General features: G+C 53.5%; 1 protein-coding gene across 1 annotated transcript; it reads left to right on the forward strand.

Moving 5' to 3' along the window:
- The first annotated feature begins 931 nt into the window (after positions 1 to 931).
- On the forward strand, positions 932 to 15,599 carry DBH (dopamine beta-hydroxylase). The gene is given in 13 exon segments (XM_071454094.1): positions 932 to 989; positions 992 to 1,362; positions 3,365 to 3,511; positions 4,739 to 4,996; positions 6,559 to 6,735; positions 7,360 to 7,462; positions 8,634 to 8,800; positions 10,138 to 10,281; positions 10,375 to 10,413; positions 11,176 to 11,235; positions 11,920 to 12,047; positions 12,438 to 12,597; positions 15,329 to 15,599. Coding segments are annotated over 13 exon segments (1,947 nt in total). The 3' UTR covers positions 15,464 to 15,599.
- Positions 15,600 to 16,016: the final 417 nt, after the last annotated feature.

The following is a 16,016-nucleotide window of genomic DNA, read 5'->3' on the forward strand; positions in this document are numbered from 1 at the left end:
TGACATTGCTGCAAGGAGCAGGAGGAAAGCCGAGCCCCGAGGGAACCCCGCAGAGGGAGGCAGCGCCCAATAAATAAATTAATAAAATAAATAAATTAATAAAACAACGTTTTAGTAATAAATTAATAAAACAATGCCATTGGCTCGCAGGATAAAGCCAGGCAATGTGTGTGTGTGTGTGTGTGTGTGTGTGTGTGTGTGCAGGCACAAGAGCTCCAGGCAGTTCATTATAATTCCAATTAACGTGGGAAAGTTAATAACCAAAAGAGAATCCATCAGATTTTAAACAAATGGGAAGCGGGATGGGGAGAGGCTAAAGGTGTCTTTAAACTGAGCCCAAGTCCCAGCTGCTACAAAGAAATAACAAATATTGCATATATCCAGTGTCCTAGGCAGGTGGGGGCTTCAATGGTACAAAGCTGGGTGGGAGAGGAGCTGGGCTTTGCTGGGTTTGAAAGGGCCAGAACTACATCCCACAATGGCCAAAAATGAGAGGAGAAAGGAGAGGAGACACCTCTTTTCTTGCTCTTTGAGAGAAATCAGCATTTTCTCTGGCACTGAGCTTTGCAGGGAAAATATTTCAGTATTATTTAATGCCTGGGAGCTCAGACAAGGCTCGGGGTGCTTCGTTCTCATGTCTGGCCACCTTTGGGGTGATCCCAGGCTGGGCTATGTGGACACCCAGGCCAAAGGCACCACGAGCAGTGCAGAGCATGTCCACGAGGGCTCAGCCAGAGCAGCCTGTGAGCAAACAGCCCTTCCCAGTCACTAAAGAAGATTTAAGAGCGAATCACATCAGCCCAGTCAAACCCAATTGCTATTGATAACGTCCATGTGCAATTAGAGCCAATTAAGGGGAGACAGCAGATGACAAGTGTTTGGCCAGGAGCTGACGGGGGTCAATACACCAGTCCAATTTCCCAACAGCCAAATGCAATTAAGGACTATCACTTACCCAGCTTGCCCAGGAGGGCCAGCACATAAATGGGCACACCAGGTGCCGGGTGCTGTCCTGGCAGGATGCAGAGCTCCAGGAGCAAGCCCTGCTCCTGCCCCAGCCTCAAGCTGAGGGAGGTGGCATCCATGTACTTCACCCTGGTGGCAGCGTTCCTGGTCATCCTGGTGGTGGCCCTGCAGGGCTCGGCGCCCCGCCAGAGTGATTTCCCCTACAAGGTGCCCCTGGATCCTCAGGGGCTGCTGGAGCTCTCCTGGAATGTCAGCTACCCCGAGCAAGCCGTGCATTTCCAGCTGCTCATCAGGGAGCTGCACTTCGGGCTCCTCTTCGGGATGTCGGACAGGGGCGAGTTTGAGAACGCGGACCTGGCCGTGCTCTGGAGCGATGGGCACAACTCCTACTTTGGGGTGAGTGCTTGCATGGGTGCTTTTGGGGCTCCCCTCCTGGAAATGCAGCTCTCTGAATCTAGCTGGTGGTTTGGTAGAGTGGTGTACAGGCATACCCTGGGGCAGCCCCACTGCTCAGGGTCCAGAAGGTCTCGGGGGTTTCTACCCCAGATCAGATCCACACGATGGGTTTGGCATGGGGATTTACCCAAAAGAGCACAGAATAAACACAGCAAGGCTGAGGGAGCCAGGAGCTGGGTGTCTCTGCTGTGTTCAGCTGCAAAGACACACGGATCAACACCCTGCTTCACTCGTGTGCTGCTGCCAGCCACATTAAAAATTAACCACAGCTCCCATTAATGGCTCTGAGACAGGGCAAAAGTCACCAGGCAGAGGCTGCTCCTGCCAGCAGGAGGAACCCAGCTGAGAGTTGCATCCAGAGGGATCAATGGGAAAACAGGGCAGCCTGGGGTGTTGTCAGAATTTAAGGTGCAAATGTATTTGGGAAAACTGATTTCCAGTTGTGTTGTTTGCTGTTGCTGCTGCAAACTCCATCCTTCCTGCCAGTGTCTGTTTGTTGGGTTCCTGTCTGGGTGGTTACCCCAGCCCACCACATCAGGCTGATTGTGATTGTGCTTGGCTGCAGAAAGAAATTCCCATTTTTGCCTTTGTGAGGCTTTCCATTAAGTTAAATTTTACCTCTCTGCTTACTTCAAATTAACCATAAAACACGTTCTTTCGCAATCAGCCGCAATGTGATCCGCAGTGCAATGAAATCATGAAAAGAAGGCTTTATTATCTGAGATCTTTTCCTGCTAATTACCAGCCTTTCAGGGTCTGTGGTGGGCCAAATGCTCCAGGATTTCACAGCATCATGTAAAGAAAACATAAAGGATCATTTCTAATCTGCCCTCCTGTGCTCACCCAAAGACAAACAGAAACACCCGGCAGCGCTCGGGTTTTCTCTTTCACTTGGTGTTGCACAGCATCCTGCAAGGAGATCTCTATAAATCTCTCCAGCCCTGCTTTTCTCTCTCCCAGCAGCTTTTCTTCTGGATAAGTGTGTTGGCTGTTAAAGAGATCCACATTTGTTCAGCCCCCCATGTACTATGAGATTAACTTGCGCTCCATATTCCTACGAAATCAAATGTCATGAGAGCTCCATGGAGCTGATTTCTCTCTCCCCCTCTAAGGACAATATGTTCTGGAAATATGACTCTATAGCTCTCGCTGACATGATGCCAAATTGCTTTATCCCTTTTCTTCTGGTTTTTCCTCCCAAGATAAGAGAACCAGTGCCACTTGTGTGCACACAGCCAGCTACTTCCTGGGTGCCTTTTCTGAGTAAACAGGAGACCAACGGGAGAGACAAAAGATCAAAGAAACAGCCCTGATCAAACCCAAATTATCTCAGGATTTTATACTCCAAGCCTTCAAACCCTGAGGCACAGGAATACCCTGCTGCTTTGCTTCTTGGGGTGGCTTTGTCACCATCCTCTACAATAAGCAGTGTTTAGGAGGCTGTGCTGGGCTGCCAGAACAATCTGGCCACAAAAAAATTAAAGATTTTGCAGAAAAACTTTAGCCCAGCAAGGGTCTGATCTTAAATTGAGGGAGGCTGGTTTGTGCCAAGGGTTTTGGAAAGCCCAGCACCCCCTTCCACAGGGTCCCCCCCAAGACAAACACACCCAAAATCCAGCACAGACCAACACAACACCTTCACGTGTCCCTGGGGGCTTTCCTCCCTCCCTTCTCCCCCTTTCCCCACTCACATCTCAGCTTGTAAAGGTCTTTCTGCAGACTGTTAGTGCTGGCTCAGGTGTTTCCCAGGTCTGTCTGTTCACCAGGGATCCTGTAGCAGAGGCCATTCCAGCACGGATCTGCCCAGGAGATGCTGGAGGTGGGCACGGAGCAAAGCACAGGCATCCTGCAGCTCTGGGGTGCTGAGGGTGCACAGAAGGAGGACCTGTGGCACCCCTGGAGGCACCTCCTGGCTGAGCAGGCTGCTCTGTCTCTCTCACAGGATGCCTGGAGTGATGCCAAGGGGCAGCTCCACATGGATTCCCAGCAGGACTACCAGCTCCTCGGGGCTCGCAGGGCTCCTGAGGGGCTCTACCTGCTCTTCAGGAGAGCCTTCAGCACCTGTGACCCCAAGGACTACCTGATAGAGGTATGGCATTGCCCTCACCCTGCCGTGGCACCCCCAGCCCCATCCCAGCCCTGTTTGGGCACAGCATCAGGTGTTGGTGCTGTGTGAGGCAGAGAGGAAGTGAGCTACAGATGTCAGCCCTGGCCCATGAGTAATGTTTGGCACCATCTCTTCACAACCCCTTCAAAAGCTCTCTCAAGTGTAGCTTTTAGCTCGTTTGCATCATCAGCTCCTGTTGAACATGCATTGGGTCTATATAAATCCTTCCTGCATCACTCTGCTTGACAGTCTGGAGCCAACTGTTGGGAGTGTCACGAAGAGGGGTTGGTGTATCAACAGCAGGCAAACAGGAGGGTGGTGACAGGAGCTGGGACAAAGGGACAGCAAATAGAGGTGCTGCTCCGTGCTCGGTGGTGTCTCCCTGGCTCTGCACCCACCACTCCTCTCTGAGCTGGGATTTGGGATAAACCCTCCCAGTGGGGGCTGTCAGACAGCTCAGGGGCTCAGCTACAGGCCCTGGAATCAGCGCAAGGCTCATCTCACATGAAAGCCTTTGTGGGCAGGATATTTTAGAGCCAACGTGGGCACAGAGTGTCCTCGAGTTTTTGCTGCTGATGCTCAAAAGCTTCTCTTGTGGTGAGAAGTGTCTGCCGTCTGCCAAAACACTGAGAGCCCTGGAGGGAACAATCTGTGTGTGTGAGCCACAAAAACACTTGCTGGTCTTTATTCTCTGATCCTTTAGGAAAAGATTGTTCTCTTTTTCCTTCCTCCCTTATCTCCTGTCCAGAGCTCTCAGCGTTCTTGTTTGCAGCAGACTTTCAGCAGAGCTTCTTGTGGTACCTTCCACCTGAAAAGAAGCTGGAAAGAAAGGGAGGGCTTCAGGGAGAAGTTTTGTTTCTGCTCTTACCTCCCAGGCTATTGCTGGGCTGCAGGGGATGATGAGCCCTCAACTGATGGGTTTGTCCCAGCCTGGAGCTCATGAGGGGCTTGGAGGGGGCAAAGAGGATGTGTCAGCCTTTTGGAATTGATGGGGAACCTGCTAGGGAGCCCTCAGTGACCACATCAGCCAGAGAAACACCCTGGGATGTAGAGCTCTCCTGGGACAGCACAGCACAGTGAGCTGCTGGTGCAGCCAGGGTGGGGTCACAAGATCATTTCTGGGTTCATGCCACCAGTGCTGGTGCTAATGGTCCCTGCAGCTCCTGTTCAGCATGAAAAACCCACAGGTATGCTCTGCTCTGGCTCCAGGATGGCACCGTGCACCTCATCTACGGCATCCTGGAGAAACCAGTGCATTCCCTGCAAGCCATCAACGTCTCTGCCCTCCACGGGGGGCTGCAGAGGGTGCAGCTGCTAAAACCCAACATCAGCATCCCTCAGCTGCCCAGAGACATGAAGAGCATGGAGATTACAGCCCCAGATGTTGTCATTCCCAGCCAGGAGACGACCTACTGGTGTTACATGGCAGAGCTCCCCGAGGGCTTCTCCAAGCACCACATTATCATGGTAAGAGGCAGAAGAAGGCTGCTTTCCCCAGGGTGGGTCAGTAATTGTGTTCACATCCCGCAAATTTCACATCACAGGGAGGCTTTCAGGCCCTGGCATCCAAATGTGGTCCCAAAACCTCTTCCAGGTCCAGCCCACCAGTCAGTAGCCTGGTCCTCTTGTCTCCTAGAGTAGTCCTCTTGTCTCCTAGAGTGTCTCAGCAGGAGAGGACCAGGTAATGTTTTCCCCCCTGGCACATCCAGCAGGTTCCAGGGCAGGCTCAGAGCTGACTCCCTGCAGAAAGAACAGACCCACAGCAGGATTTTGGCACACAGGAGGAGCATTAAACCACAGGAAACAAAGGAACAGGGCTGATGAGAGCAGGGCAGAGCCAGCCAGGATGGGAACTGGCATCTAAAAGATGAGGCATAGTCCGAAAAAAAGAGAGTTACAGACGTAAATGCAACTTGTGGGCACTGCCAGACGTGTTGCTTGGGTGATCTCCTGCAGAGGAGAGGCAGAAACCTGCTGGCAACCCCAAGGAAAGGATGGGAGAGCACCCAGCAGGTGTGGGGGTGGCTCAGGAGGTGACCTGGCACATCCAGAGTCAAAAGCACACCAGGGGGATGAGGAGAACCTGCAGACACTGGAGCTGCAGCGAGCGCTTGGTGATTTCGAGGGGAGAGGCGATGCAAAGGAAGGCTCAGAAGGAGGATTTTCTCTCTGACAGATGGTGTGAAGTGAATCATCTGTGTGTAAGTAAGAAGTGTGTAACTCCTGATACCTTCCCGCTGCTGCAGATCACTTCTGCAGCTGGCACTTTTAGCCAGAGATGTTCCTCAGGCTTGAGTCACTCTCTCTACCCCAAACCCCCCTCTCCATGCCCCAGGCAGCTGCTGGACAGAATCAAAACCCAAGGGCTGCAGGCAGAGCTACAACAACAACACAGCCAGGACTCTCTGTAGGAAAAAACAACATCCCCAGGGCCACCTTTACCCCTGGTAAAGGACTCAGTCATCACTAAACTGACCAAGATCTTCTGCTGATCCCCATCTCTTACTGGAGAAAGGATGAGCTGGTTCTCTGTGGGTTCTGGTGGGCTCTGGGTTGGTCCCTAAGCCAGCCAAGAAATTAAATATTTCCTCAACTGACCTAAATGCTCCTTGGGCACTACTAACATGTTATTTCCCCTTTGAAGTACCCAGGTGCTTAACTCTGCCATAAGCAAAATATGAGGGGAAAGCTCTTGGCCATTTGTGCCTCATGGCCTGAGCAACCTGTGGCAGAACTGGTACCAGGTCACAGATACCCCTGTTCTGGCACCTCATGGAGCCTGCAGGGCTCAGGGATGAGCTCTCAGAGTGTTCTCTCCTCCTTGGGCCTGCTTAACTCTGCCATAACCAAAATATGAGGGGCAAGCTCTTGACCCTCACTGCCTCATGGCCTAAACAACCTTCCCTCCCCATCCTGTGGCAGAAACTGGTACCAGGTCACAGATACCCCTGCTCTGGCACCTCATGGAGCCTGCAGGGCTCAGGGATGGGCTCTCAGAGTTTCCTCTCCTCCTTGGGCCTGCCTTGCAGTACGAGCCTGTGGTCACGGCGGGTAACGAGGCCCTGGTGCACCACATGGAAGTTTTCCAGTGCGCGGCCGACTTCGACAGCTTCCCCCGCTACAACGGGCCCTGCGACTCCAAGATGAAGCCAGAGCGCCTCAACTACTGCAGGCACGTGCTGGCAGCCTGGGCCATGGGGGCACAGGTGGGTGTGACAAGGGACACGTCCCCCTGGGTGACATCCAGGCCCTGCTGCCTCCCAGACCATCCCGGTGCCGCTTTTGGGGCTTCCCTCACCCTGGGCTCTGCTGGGGTTTGGCTTCAGCCCCTCCTGGGGGTGTTGGATTTCCTACTGGTCCCCAGTTCTCCTCCTCTTTGGTGCCATAAATCAGTGGGGTGGGACACTGGAACAGCTCCCCAGGGAATGGTCACGGCCCCAAGCCTGCGGGAGCTCAAGGAGGTTTTGGACAACGCTTGTGGGATTCCTGGGGCTTTCCTGCGCCCCAGGAACCCCACAAGTGTTATCCAAATCCTCCTTGGACAACAAGGGGGCCAGGGGTTGGATTTTGATGATCCTTTTGTGGGTCCCTTCCAACTCAGGGTATTTTATGATTTTGTGACAACACTCAGGCATTGTGCCACTGCATGTGGAATGAGAGAAGCTTTTGGAAGCAAGGGCAGCTCTCCAAGCACAACCAAGGGCACAAGTCACATCCCTCAGCCCGTGGTGTGGGTCAGGATTACATCCACACATTCCCTTAGGCCTTGCAGCCTTGTTCCCAGGAAAGCCACCCTGCTGCTCCCCTAACACCCTCCCTTCTGCTTCCAGGCTTTCTATTACCCTGAAGAAGCAGGTCTTGCCTTTGGTGGCCCAGGCTCCTCCAGATATTTGCGTCTGGAGATCCATTACCACAATCCCCTGGTGTTCAAAGGTGAGGGGCTGCCCTGAACGTTGTTTTACCTGTGTGACCATGGCAGGAGAGCTGGGGAAATTCCAGGGAAGCATTGCCACCTTCTGGAGAGGCCTCTGGCCCAAACCATGGCCCTGTTCTCAACTTTGTGGAGGGCTGATGGTCCAGATCTGTCCCTGCAGGAAAAATACATTACATCCCCACCTTGCTGCTGCTTTTCTGGTCTCAGCAAAGCCATCCTCACTGAAATGCATGCCCAGAGGTGGGGAAGGATGCTTGGGAAAGGAGCCTGCAGGCAGAAAATTGCCCCCACAGAGTTCCTGCAAGGATGTGATCCAGGGCAACACCAGGATTCAGCTGGGCTGTCTTAGGAGTAACCCCAATTTCCACACAAGGTGGTGGGGCTGGGTCTGAGCCCAGAGCAAGAGTGACAGCAGTGCCAAGGCACCAGAGAGACCAGGCTGCCTGGGGAGGGGGGGATGTGGATGTTGATTCCTGTTCTCCTGCTTCGATAACATTGTCAGGAGACACATTGGAAAAAAAAGGATTCCAAACAACCCAGTTTCTTCATTAACATAAAAACAAGCAGCTTCTTGACTACCCAAGGATATTTTTAGGAGGCCAGAGCATATGTACTGTGGATCAATCATAGCACATTCGGCAACTTGAGAAGAAACATGGCTATAAATACAGAGTTCACATCTTCCATCATTCATCTGCTTTTGCCTGTTAACCAATAGTGTCTCCCCCGTTATTCTTATCCCTGGGTGGGCTCCAGCCTGGAGACAGGGAGCTCAGAGCTGCCCTGAACCCCTCCTGACCTATTGACCCTGCTCTTTCCCTTCGGGATTTTGGGATTAAGCTGCAATGAGCCACATTCCTGAGGGAGTCCTCCAAAGCACCTCCATGCTCTGTCCTCCTGCTTTGGGCTCTCCAAAGGCACCCTTACCTTGCTGTCCTGGGACAATCCAGCCTCAGGTCTGTGCCCTCAGCAGGGAACCAGGTGCATCTGGGGCCACTCAGTGAAGATTTGCACAAAAATGTGTAGGATTTAAAACAATTTCAAACAGAGGAAGGAAGTTGGGAGTGAGAGGCTCCCCACATCAGCCCAGCATTGTTTTTCACATGTCCTTGTCTTTCAGCTTTTGGCCTTGTCCCTGCAGTGACTTGTCCTTGTCCCCTGGTCCCCCAGGTCGCCGTGACTCCTCGGGGATCAGGCTGTACTACACAGCCACCCTTCGTCCCTATGATGCTGGAATCATGGAGCTGGGCTTGGTGTACACCCCAGTGATGGCCATTCCCCCTGGAGAGGACAGCTTCATCCTCACAGGATACTGCACTGATAAATGCACCCAGCTGGTGAGTGCTGTCCCCTCCAGCCTGGCTGCACCTCAGAGGAGAAAGGTTCCCCGTGGCTTTTCCCTGGCTCCAGGCAGCACCAACCTGCAGGCTGCCAATTTGAAGTTTTAAACCCACCGTGAAGAAAGAAAAATCTGCTGTGTACAATAAACAGAGAGCAGCTGGTTGGGATGTGCTGGATCCCCCTGGAAGCAGCTCTCCTGGGGAGCCATCTGCTCCAGCTCCCCAGAGTACCATTCCCATAAAACTCACTGCTGAGCTGGCCGTGTCCCAGTGGTGCTTTCCCTCACAGGGCTGGGAAAATTGGCTCCTGCTGCCAGGGAGCTTGCCAAGAGCTCCCTCAAAGATGGTTCCAAAGGGCCCACCTTGTTGTCTCAGGGAAGTTTTGGTTGTGTTTTTGTAGGGCTTACCCACAAGGAATCATTTGTACCACCACCACCGAGGGCAGGGAGGGAAGCAGGACCTGCCTCAGCTGCTCCTGCTGCCCTGGAACATGGCTTTGGCAGCAGTGAGGGTTTGTCCCTCTGCAAGGAGCTCACTGAGCTGCTTCTCCAGGGGTACAGCAATCCTCTAAACACCGTGTGAGAGCCAGCACAGGGACAGTGAGTTCCCAGCACACAGCCAGGGGATGTGAGGGAGGGCATGTGAGAGGGGACCTCTCGGGTTTTGTGTTGCTGAAATGACTCCTGAGGTATTAAAAGTCTTTTTTCCCAGCCCCGTGACTGAAGAAGAAGTTGAAATTCCTTGGCTCTGGTTTTTAAGGTTGTTTATTTTCTCTTATCTATTCCATTCTTTCTCTAACCTGCTGAGGTCTGTCCAGCAGGTCGGGTTGTGGCACAGCCACTGCCCTTGGGGTGGTGTTAAGTTTTTATACTAAGAACTACCTGTACTTTATTTACAATAATTTTCCAATACCTATCACCTATGTTAGACAGTCTGTCTCTACCCTAAATCAATCCAGAAGTGCCACCATCACAGCAGAAGATGGAGGCCAAGAACAAGAAGAAGAAGGACAGGACACGCCCAGATTCCTCCATCTTGCCTCTTGAACCCCCATTCTAAAACCCCAAAACTCTACTTTTTCACCCTGTGACAAATTAACTAACATTCTACTCAAACTCTTGTGCCTTGTAAATCCTCACACAAAGCTGGCAATTTTCTCCATGGGCTAAAATGGAAGGCACAGGTGTTTTTGACTCCGTGCCAAGGTCTCTGAGCCCCTTGCCAGGGTCTCGACTCCTCCAGGGCAGCCAGAGGAATGCCCTGGGTTCTGACAGGGACAGGGCTCCCACGGGGGCCTGAGCTGTCCCTCCTTCCTTCCTTCTTTCCTTCCCCAGGCTCTGCCCTCTGCTGGCATCCGCATCTTCGCCTCGCAGCTGCACACGCACCTGGCAGGGAGGAAAGTGGTGACGGTGCTGTCCCGGCACGGGAGGGAGAGGCAGGTTGTGAACGCCGACAGCCACTACAGCCCTCACTTCCAGGTACAGGGGCTGCAGGGGACACGGTGGGTGTCCCCCCTGGGCACAGTGCCACTGTGGCACTGCTCTGATGTGTGTCCTTCCCTCCCCTCCCAGGAGATCCGCATGCTGAAGGAGGTGGTCGCTGTTTTTCCGGTGAGTTGCTCCAAAAAATGTTCGGAACAGCACATCCTGAGTCCCCTGCCTCCTTCCATCCCCCCATCCCATCTGGGGACTCCCAGCGGGGCTGGAGGGAGGGTTCCTGGGTCATCTGTGCCATCTCCACGCAGATACTTTGGGGACAACCAGCCCAGAATCGGTGTGTGGGCAGCCAGGAGCTAAATGAGGCTCCTGATTTAGCTGGGCTTCGTCTGGCAGAGGGAGGCTCCTCGGGGGGTGAGGATGAGCCATGGTGCTGCCCTCTGGCCTTGCCTGATGGGAGGAGAGGAAGAGATTCAGCATCAGAGTGGGAGTGGGTGGGAAAACAGGGGTGGAACCTGCCCCAGGGCTCCTCAGATGGGGAAGGACCTGACTGCAAAGCTGGGGGCAGCTCCTGGAGCTGCTCAAGGGACTCAGCACCCGCTGGAGCCATGCCCAGGGCTGTGCCCTGCGGTGTCCCCGTGGTCCTCAGCACTGACTGTGGCAGGGAGGCTGTTGTGCCATCAAGTCAGCTCCTGTTTTGGCACTTCAAGCTCTTGCCTAAGTGCAATTTTAAGGTGTTTTCAACCCCGCAGAAATCCTTAAAAAGCGAGGAAAGCAGGAAACGCCATCCCTGGGATGCAGCCCTGGGGAATCTCCGCAGGGGATGCAGTTTTAGCAAGGACTCCTGAGGGGTTGCTGGCTCCTGGTACGGAGAGCAGAGATTTCCATGTGGAGCACTCCCCAATCCCTAAATTTTCCTGTGTTTGAACCTCCCAGGGCGATGAACTCATCACCACCTGCACATACAACACTGAGGATCGGAGCAGAGCCACCGTGGTGAGTGCAGGGGCAGCTCTGGGGGCAACCCAGGGTGGGCTGGGGGCACCCCCAGGGTGGGCACTTGCATGAAGCCAGGCTGAATCCCAGCCAGGAGCAAAGGGAGGGTGGGAAGAAGGGAACTCACAGGGCTCTGCTGCCTGCAGCAGGGATGTGAAGGTGCTAATTGTGAAGTAGCATGTGTCACTCTAATTCCCATCACAAACTGTTCCACCAGGGATTAATTGTAATTAAAGAGAAGTGGCATTTTTTGACAGTGCATGTTATTTCCTTACATAGGCAGTGGGAAAAAAAATATAAAAGAGCCTGTCAGAGGTACCATCAACAGGGACAAGGCTAAATATAGCAGAGGGATTATAGGAAATCTGCATTTTAATGTAAACCACACGGTCTAGCCTGGAAGTCTGTCCTTGCACAGAGGGCAGACAAGCAGAGAGCTGGCCATGCCACGCACCTGAAGGGGTGTGAATACCTATCTCTATCTCTATCTCATCTCTATCTATCTAGATATCCAGATCTAGATCTAGAGAGAGATTTTATATATAGATGCATGTGAGTGTTTTAGATATAGATGCACCCAGAGGTGTGGGTGAGCTCTGTGCCCCCCTGCCCTCCCTGCCCCTGTGCAGCCCCAGCAGGGCAGAGCCATGCCCCACTTCCATCACCTTCCTGCCTGTGCCACAGGGAGGCTTTGGCATCCTGGAGGAGATGTGTGTGAACTACGTGCACTACTACCCCCAGACCCAGCTGGAGCTGTGCAAAAGTGCTGTGGATCCAGGCTACCTGCACCGGTACTTCAACCTCGTCAACAGGTAAAGCACTGGTACAACAGCCAAACCCAGGGTTTGGAGGGTGGCTTCCCACCAGGAAGGGAGGGAGGGACTTTTCAGCAAGAGTCAGCGTGTGGCTGAGTGCATAAATGCAAAATATTCCTTATAACCTGAGGCAGACTCCAAGGATCCATGCCAGGGGAGGAGGCTTCAGCCCATCCACCCATGAGGAGGGGGGAAATGCTGACCTTGCACAGGGTGTCCTACCCACGGGCTGCTCCCAAATGCTGCCCTGCTGGCTGCTGCAGGCTGTCCCTGTGCCCAGCGCTGCCCTCAGAGCCATCCCAGGTTCAGGCAGGGAGGAATTGGTCACATCCAGCTCTGGAAGGGCACAGCACTGCTGTGCTTCAGCCTGGCCTTTCTCCTGCCCAGGTTCAACGATGAGGAGGTCTGCATGTGCCCACAGGTCTCTGTCCCACAGCAGTTTTACTCCATCCCCTGGAACACCTTCAACAGGGATGTGCTGAGATCCCTCTATGGCTTTGCTCCCATCTCCGTGCACTGCAACAAATCCTCTGCTGTCCGGTTCCCGGTAGGTGCAGCCTCACTCCCAAAGCTTCCCTGCACAATTCCCACATGTAAGGTTGGGTCTGTGGTGCTCAGGACACATCCAAACCCAGCAGGCTCAGCTGCCTGGAAATCCCTGGTATCAGCAGGACACAGAGCCCAGCCTAACCCTGGGCTTAGCCAATACATCAGGAGCCCACCATGGATGCTCCCAGCCAGATCCAATTAGGAGATGCATTTGCATAAAGTGATTTGGAGGCTGCTTTTGCTAACTGTTAAAGTAGGGCCAGATCCAAGGAGAAACGTGAGGTGGTTTTTAGGATTTTGGCAAATCACCCCAGGTCCCAGCAGAGCAAGCTCATTACACACAGCATCTGTGCAGCTTCCAAAGGTGGTGATCCAGCAAAACGAGAAGGATAAAGGACTGGGAGGTCTTTAAAATAAAACCAGGCCCAGAGATGAGGAACATGATGATGATGATGGTGGTGAAGATTTAAAACCACTTCTGGCATCAGCTTCCAACACCATTTATCAGTGTAATAAATTTGGAAGATACTTTGTGCCTGGACCCAGTGCTATCTACTGCAGCACAGGGGCATGCTGAGCTGATTGCAGGGATGACCATCAGCTTTCTGCCACTGTAAATTCCATTTAGCAAAGTTTCACTCTGGAGTGGGCAGAAACCTTTCCAGTTCCCTGGAACTGGACACCAGGCACCTCTCAGCCACGCAGAGCTTTGCCGCAGGGACAGAAGTGGCGCAGAAGTTTTGTGCAGCAGCAGAGTTATGAATTAAACCTCTTAATTTATGACTCAGACAACTCTCTTGATTTCAGAGAGGTCCTGGGGGCTGCCAGGAAGGGCCTTGAGCAGACCAGAGCCAATGCTGGCACAAAGTGGGTCAGAGCATCGCAGTGAGGGTGAAGGAGCCTCTGCTCCGCTGGTGTTTCAGAGCGAGCCCGACTTGGAGACATCTCATTTATTCCATGCTGTTTCTGCCAAGAGAAAAGCACCAGCTTCTAATTAAGCTCATGTTTTTGCAGTTCAGTGATCCCAAATCTGATGATTTCTGGAAGGAACTGAGTGTTGTTAATTACTGAGCCAAATCTCAAGGTAACACTTGTGAGCAGCAGCGGGGACAGTGCCGTCCCCAAGTTCCCCTCCACCCACAAGGGCTGGCAGTAAACTCTGTTCAGGTTTCAACTCAAAAGCACTGAAAACAACAACTATCAAGACACTCCACTTGCCTTTGATCTCTCCAAAAAGCAGGCTCAGGGATGTATCAGCAGGGCAGACGCTGAAGCAGATGGGCTCAGGGTTGGAGCTGAGCCCTAGAGCAGGAGCATCCTAAGGATGCTTAACTGCTCCCCTAAGCCATAAGGGCACAGGAAAAGAGTTGTTCCTCCAGCTGGTGCTCCCCTGCAAAGCTGTCCCCTCTCTGGTCACTCCCCATGAGCTTTGGAAAGGTCCCTCCATCCCACTCCATCTTTCCCCAGGGTTTTCCTGGTGCCAGTGCCAGCTCTGGCCCATTTCGCTTGACAAACCAGCAGAAATTTCAGCTGAAAACATAAATTCCACTTTCATCTCGCTGATGACTCACGGCTCTACCTCTCCTCTCCAGACCTCCCTCCTCCTGCTCTCGCTGTGGCTCAGCCTCTCGCTGACATTTCCGCACGAACACGCAGCTGGCAGCCCAGCCAGAGCATCACCATCCCAGAGCTGAGCCCCCCGTGCTCCCCCAGCCCCTGCCCACCTCTCCACAGCCACCAGGCCATGCCAGCATCAAATCTGAGCTGGATCCTGCTGGGCAGGCTCAGCCCTGGGCACTGCCTGCACCTGGCAGGTTGTTCTTTACAGGGAGCATCCCCAAGACAAGGTGTCACCATGGATGTACAGAGTGGGGGGATTTGTCCTGGCTGTGGTCACCGTGAGCCCTGATGGCTGTGACCGCCCTTCCATGGCACCTCAGCCAGGCTGCTGCATCCCTCCTGCTCCACAGGCACACCCCTGCTGGAAATTCCTGGTTTTCCAGAGCACGGTGGGCCTGTGGCACTCCCTGGTTTGAGCTGTCTCCACCTGACTTGGCAGGTAACACTTTTTGGGGTGGAAACTCCCCAGCTGGGGTGGATTTGTGGAACACCTCAGACGTCTGCGCCGCTCAGGGGATGTGTAGGTGCTTCTGCACTAGGAATAATTAGTGATGTCTCATGAGAAAACACCCTGATTTGGACTAAAACCCACTTCAGATGTTAAAACTCGTGCCATTTCTCCAAGCACACAGAAACACCGAAACTCCATCGTCTTCATTTTCTGGGGGAATGTTTCCACCTCCTGTGTGACCGTGTTCACAGGGGTCTTAGGATGAGGGAAGAGACAGGGATCTGACTCTGTGTTTTAGAAGGCTTGATTTATTATTTTATGATATATATTATGTTAAAATTATACTAAAAGAATAGGAGAAAGGATTTCATCAGAAGGCTGGCTAAGAATAGAAAAAGAAAGAATGATAGCAAAGATTTGTGTCTCGGACAGAGAGTCTGAGCCAGCTGGGCTGTGATTGGCCATTAATTAGAAACAACCACATGAGACCAATCGCAGATGCACCTGTTGCATCCCACAGCAGCAGATAACCATTGTTTGCTTTTTGTTCCTGAGGCCTCTCAGCTTCTCAGGAGGAAAAATCCTCAGGAAAGGGTTTTTCATAAAAGATGTCTGTGCCACTGCTGTGCTCTCAGGGTGCTGCTGACCTCTCTTGCAGGGCCAGTGGGAGAAGCAGCCGCTCCCCAGCATCACCGAGAGGCTGCGGGAGCCCAGCCCTCGCTGCCCGCCCTCGCCGGGGGCTCAGCCCGCCGCTCCCATCCCCCTGCACCTGGGACAGCTCCGGAGGGTCTGACACCCTGCCTGCCACCAAGCACCTCCAGGCAGGAGCATCCATCGAGGGGAACATCCCTGCCCACGCAGCAATGCCAGCCGCTGCCCCGGCCCTGCCTCCGGAGGGGCTTCGAGCTCATCAGGCAGAGTTCAGCAAAGCCCTCCGGGGATGGGAAGAGTTATATTTAGTGTGTCATTAGCAATGCTGGCTCTGAGTAATGCTGCTTCCCACCCCCGGGATAATAACGGCGAGGTTTGCTATTGTGCAGCCCCAGGGAGGGGGGGAAGGAGCTTGTTTGCCTGCGGGGAAACTGAGGCACGGAGCAAAGGGATGTGTGGGGGCAGCACAAAAGCCTTGCTGGTGTCCCACGGTCCTGCCTAGCTCAGGATGGCTCCACAGGTGCTCCCTCATGCTGGCAGCTGTGGCAGGGATGGAGGCATGGATGGATGGAAGGAGGGATGGATGGAGGGGGGCCACAACACCCACCCAGCCCTCCCCTCCCCTCCCCTCCCCACTCCTCCACGCTCTGGATTGTTCCTCTCGATGCCACCAGATGCCAATGGCTGGGAACAAA

The sequence above is a fragment of the Agelaius tricolor genome, unplaced genomic scaffold, assembly GCF_023055355.1.
Source record: "Agelaius tricolor isolate 1412-34295 unplaced genomic scaffold, bAgeTri1.0.p SCAF_38, whole genome shotgun sequence".
NCBI classification, from domain to species: domain Eukaryota; kingdom Metazoa; phylum Chordata; class Aves; order Passeriformes; family Icteridae; genus Agelaius; species Agelaius tricolor.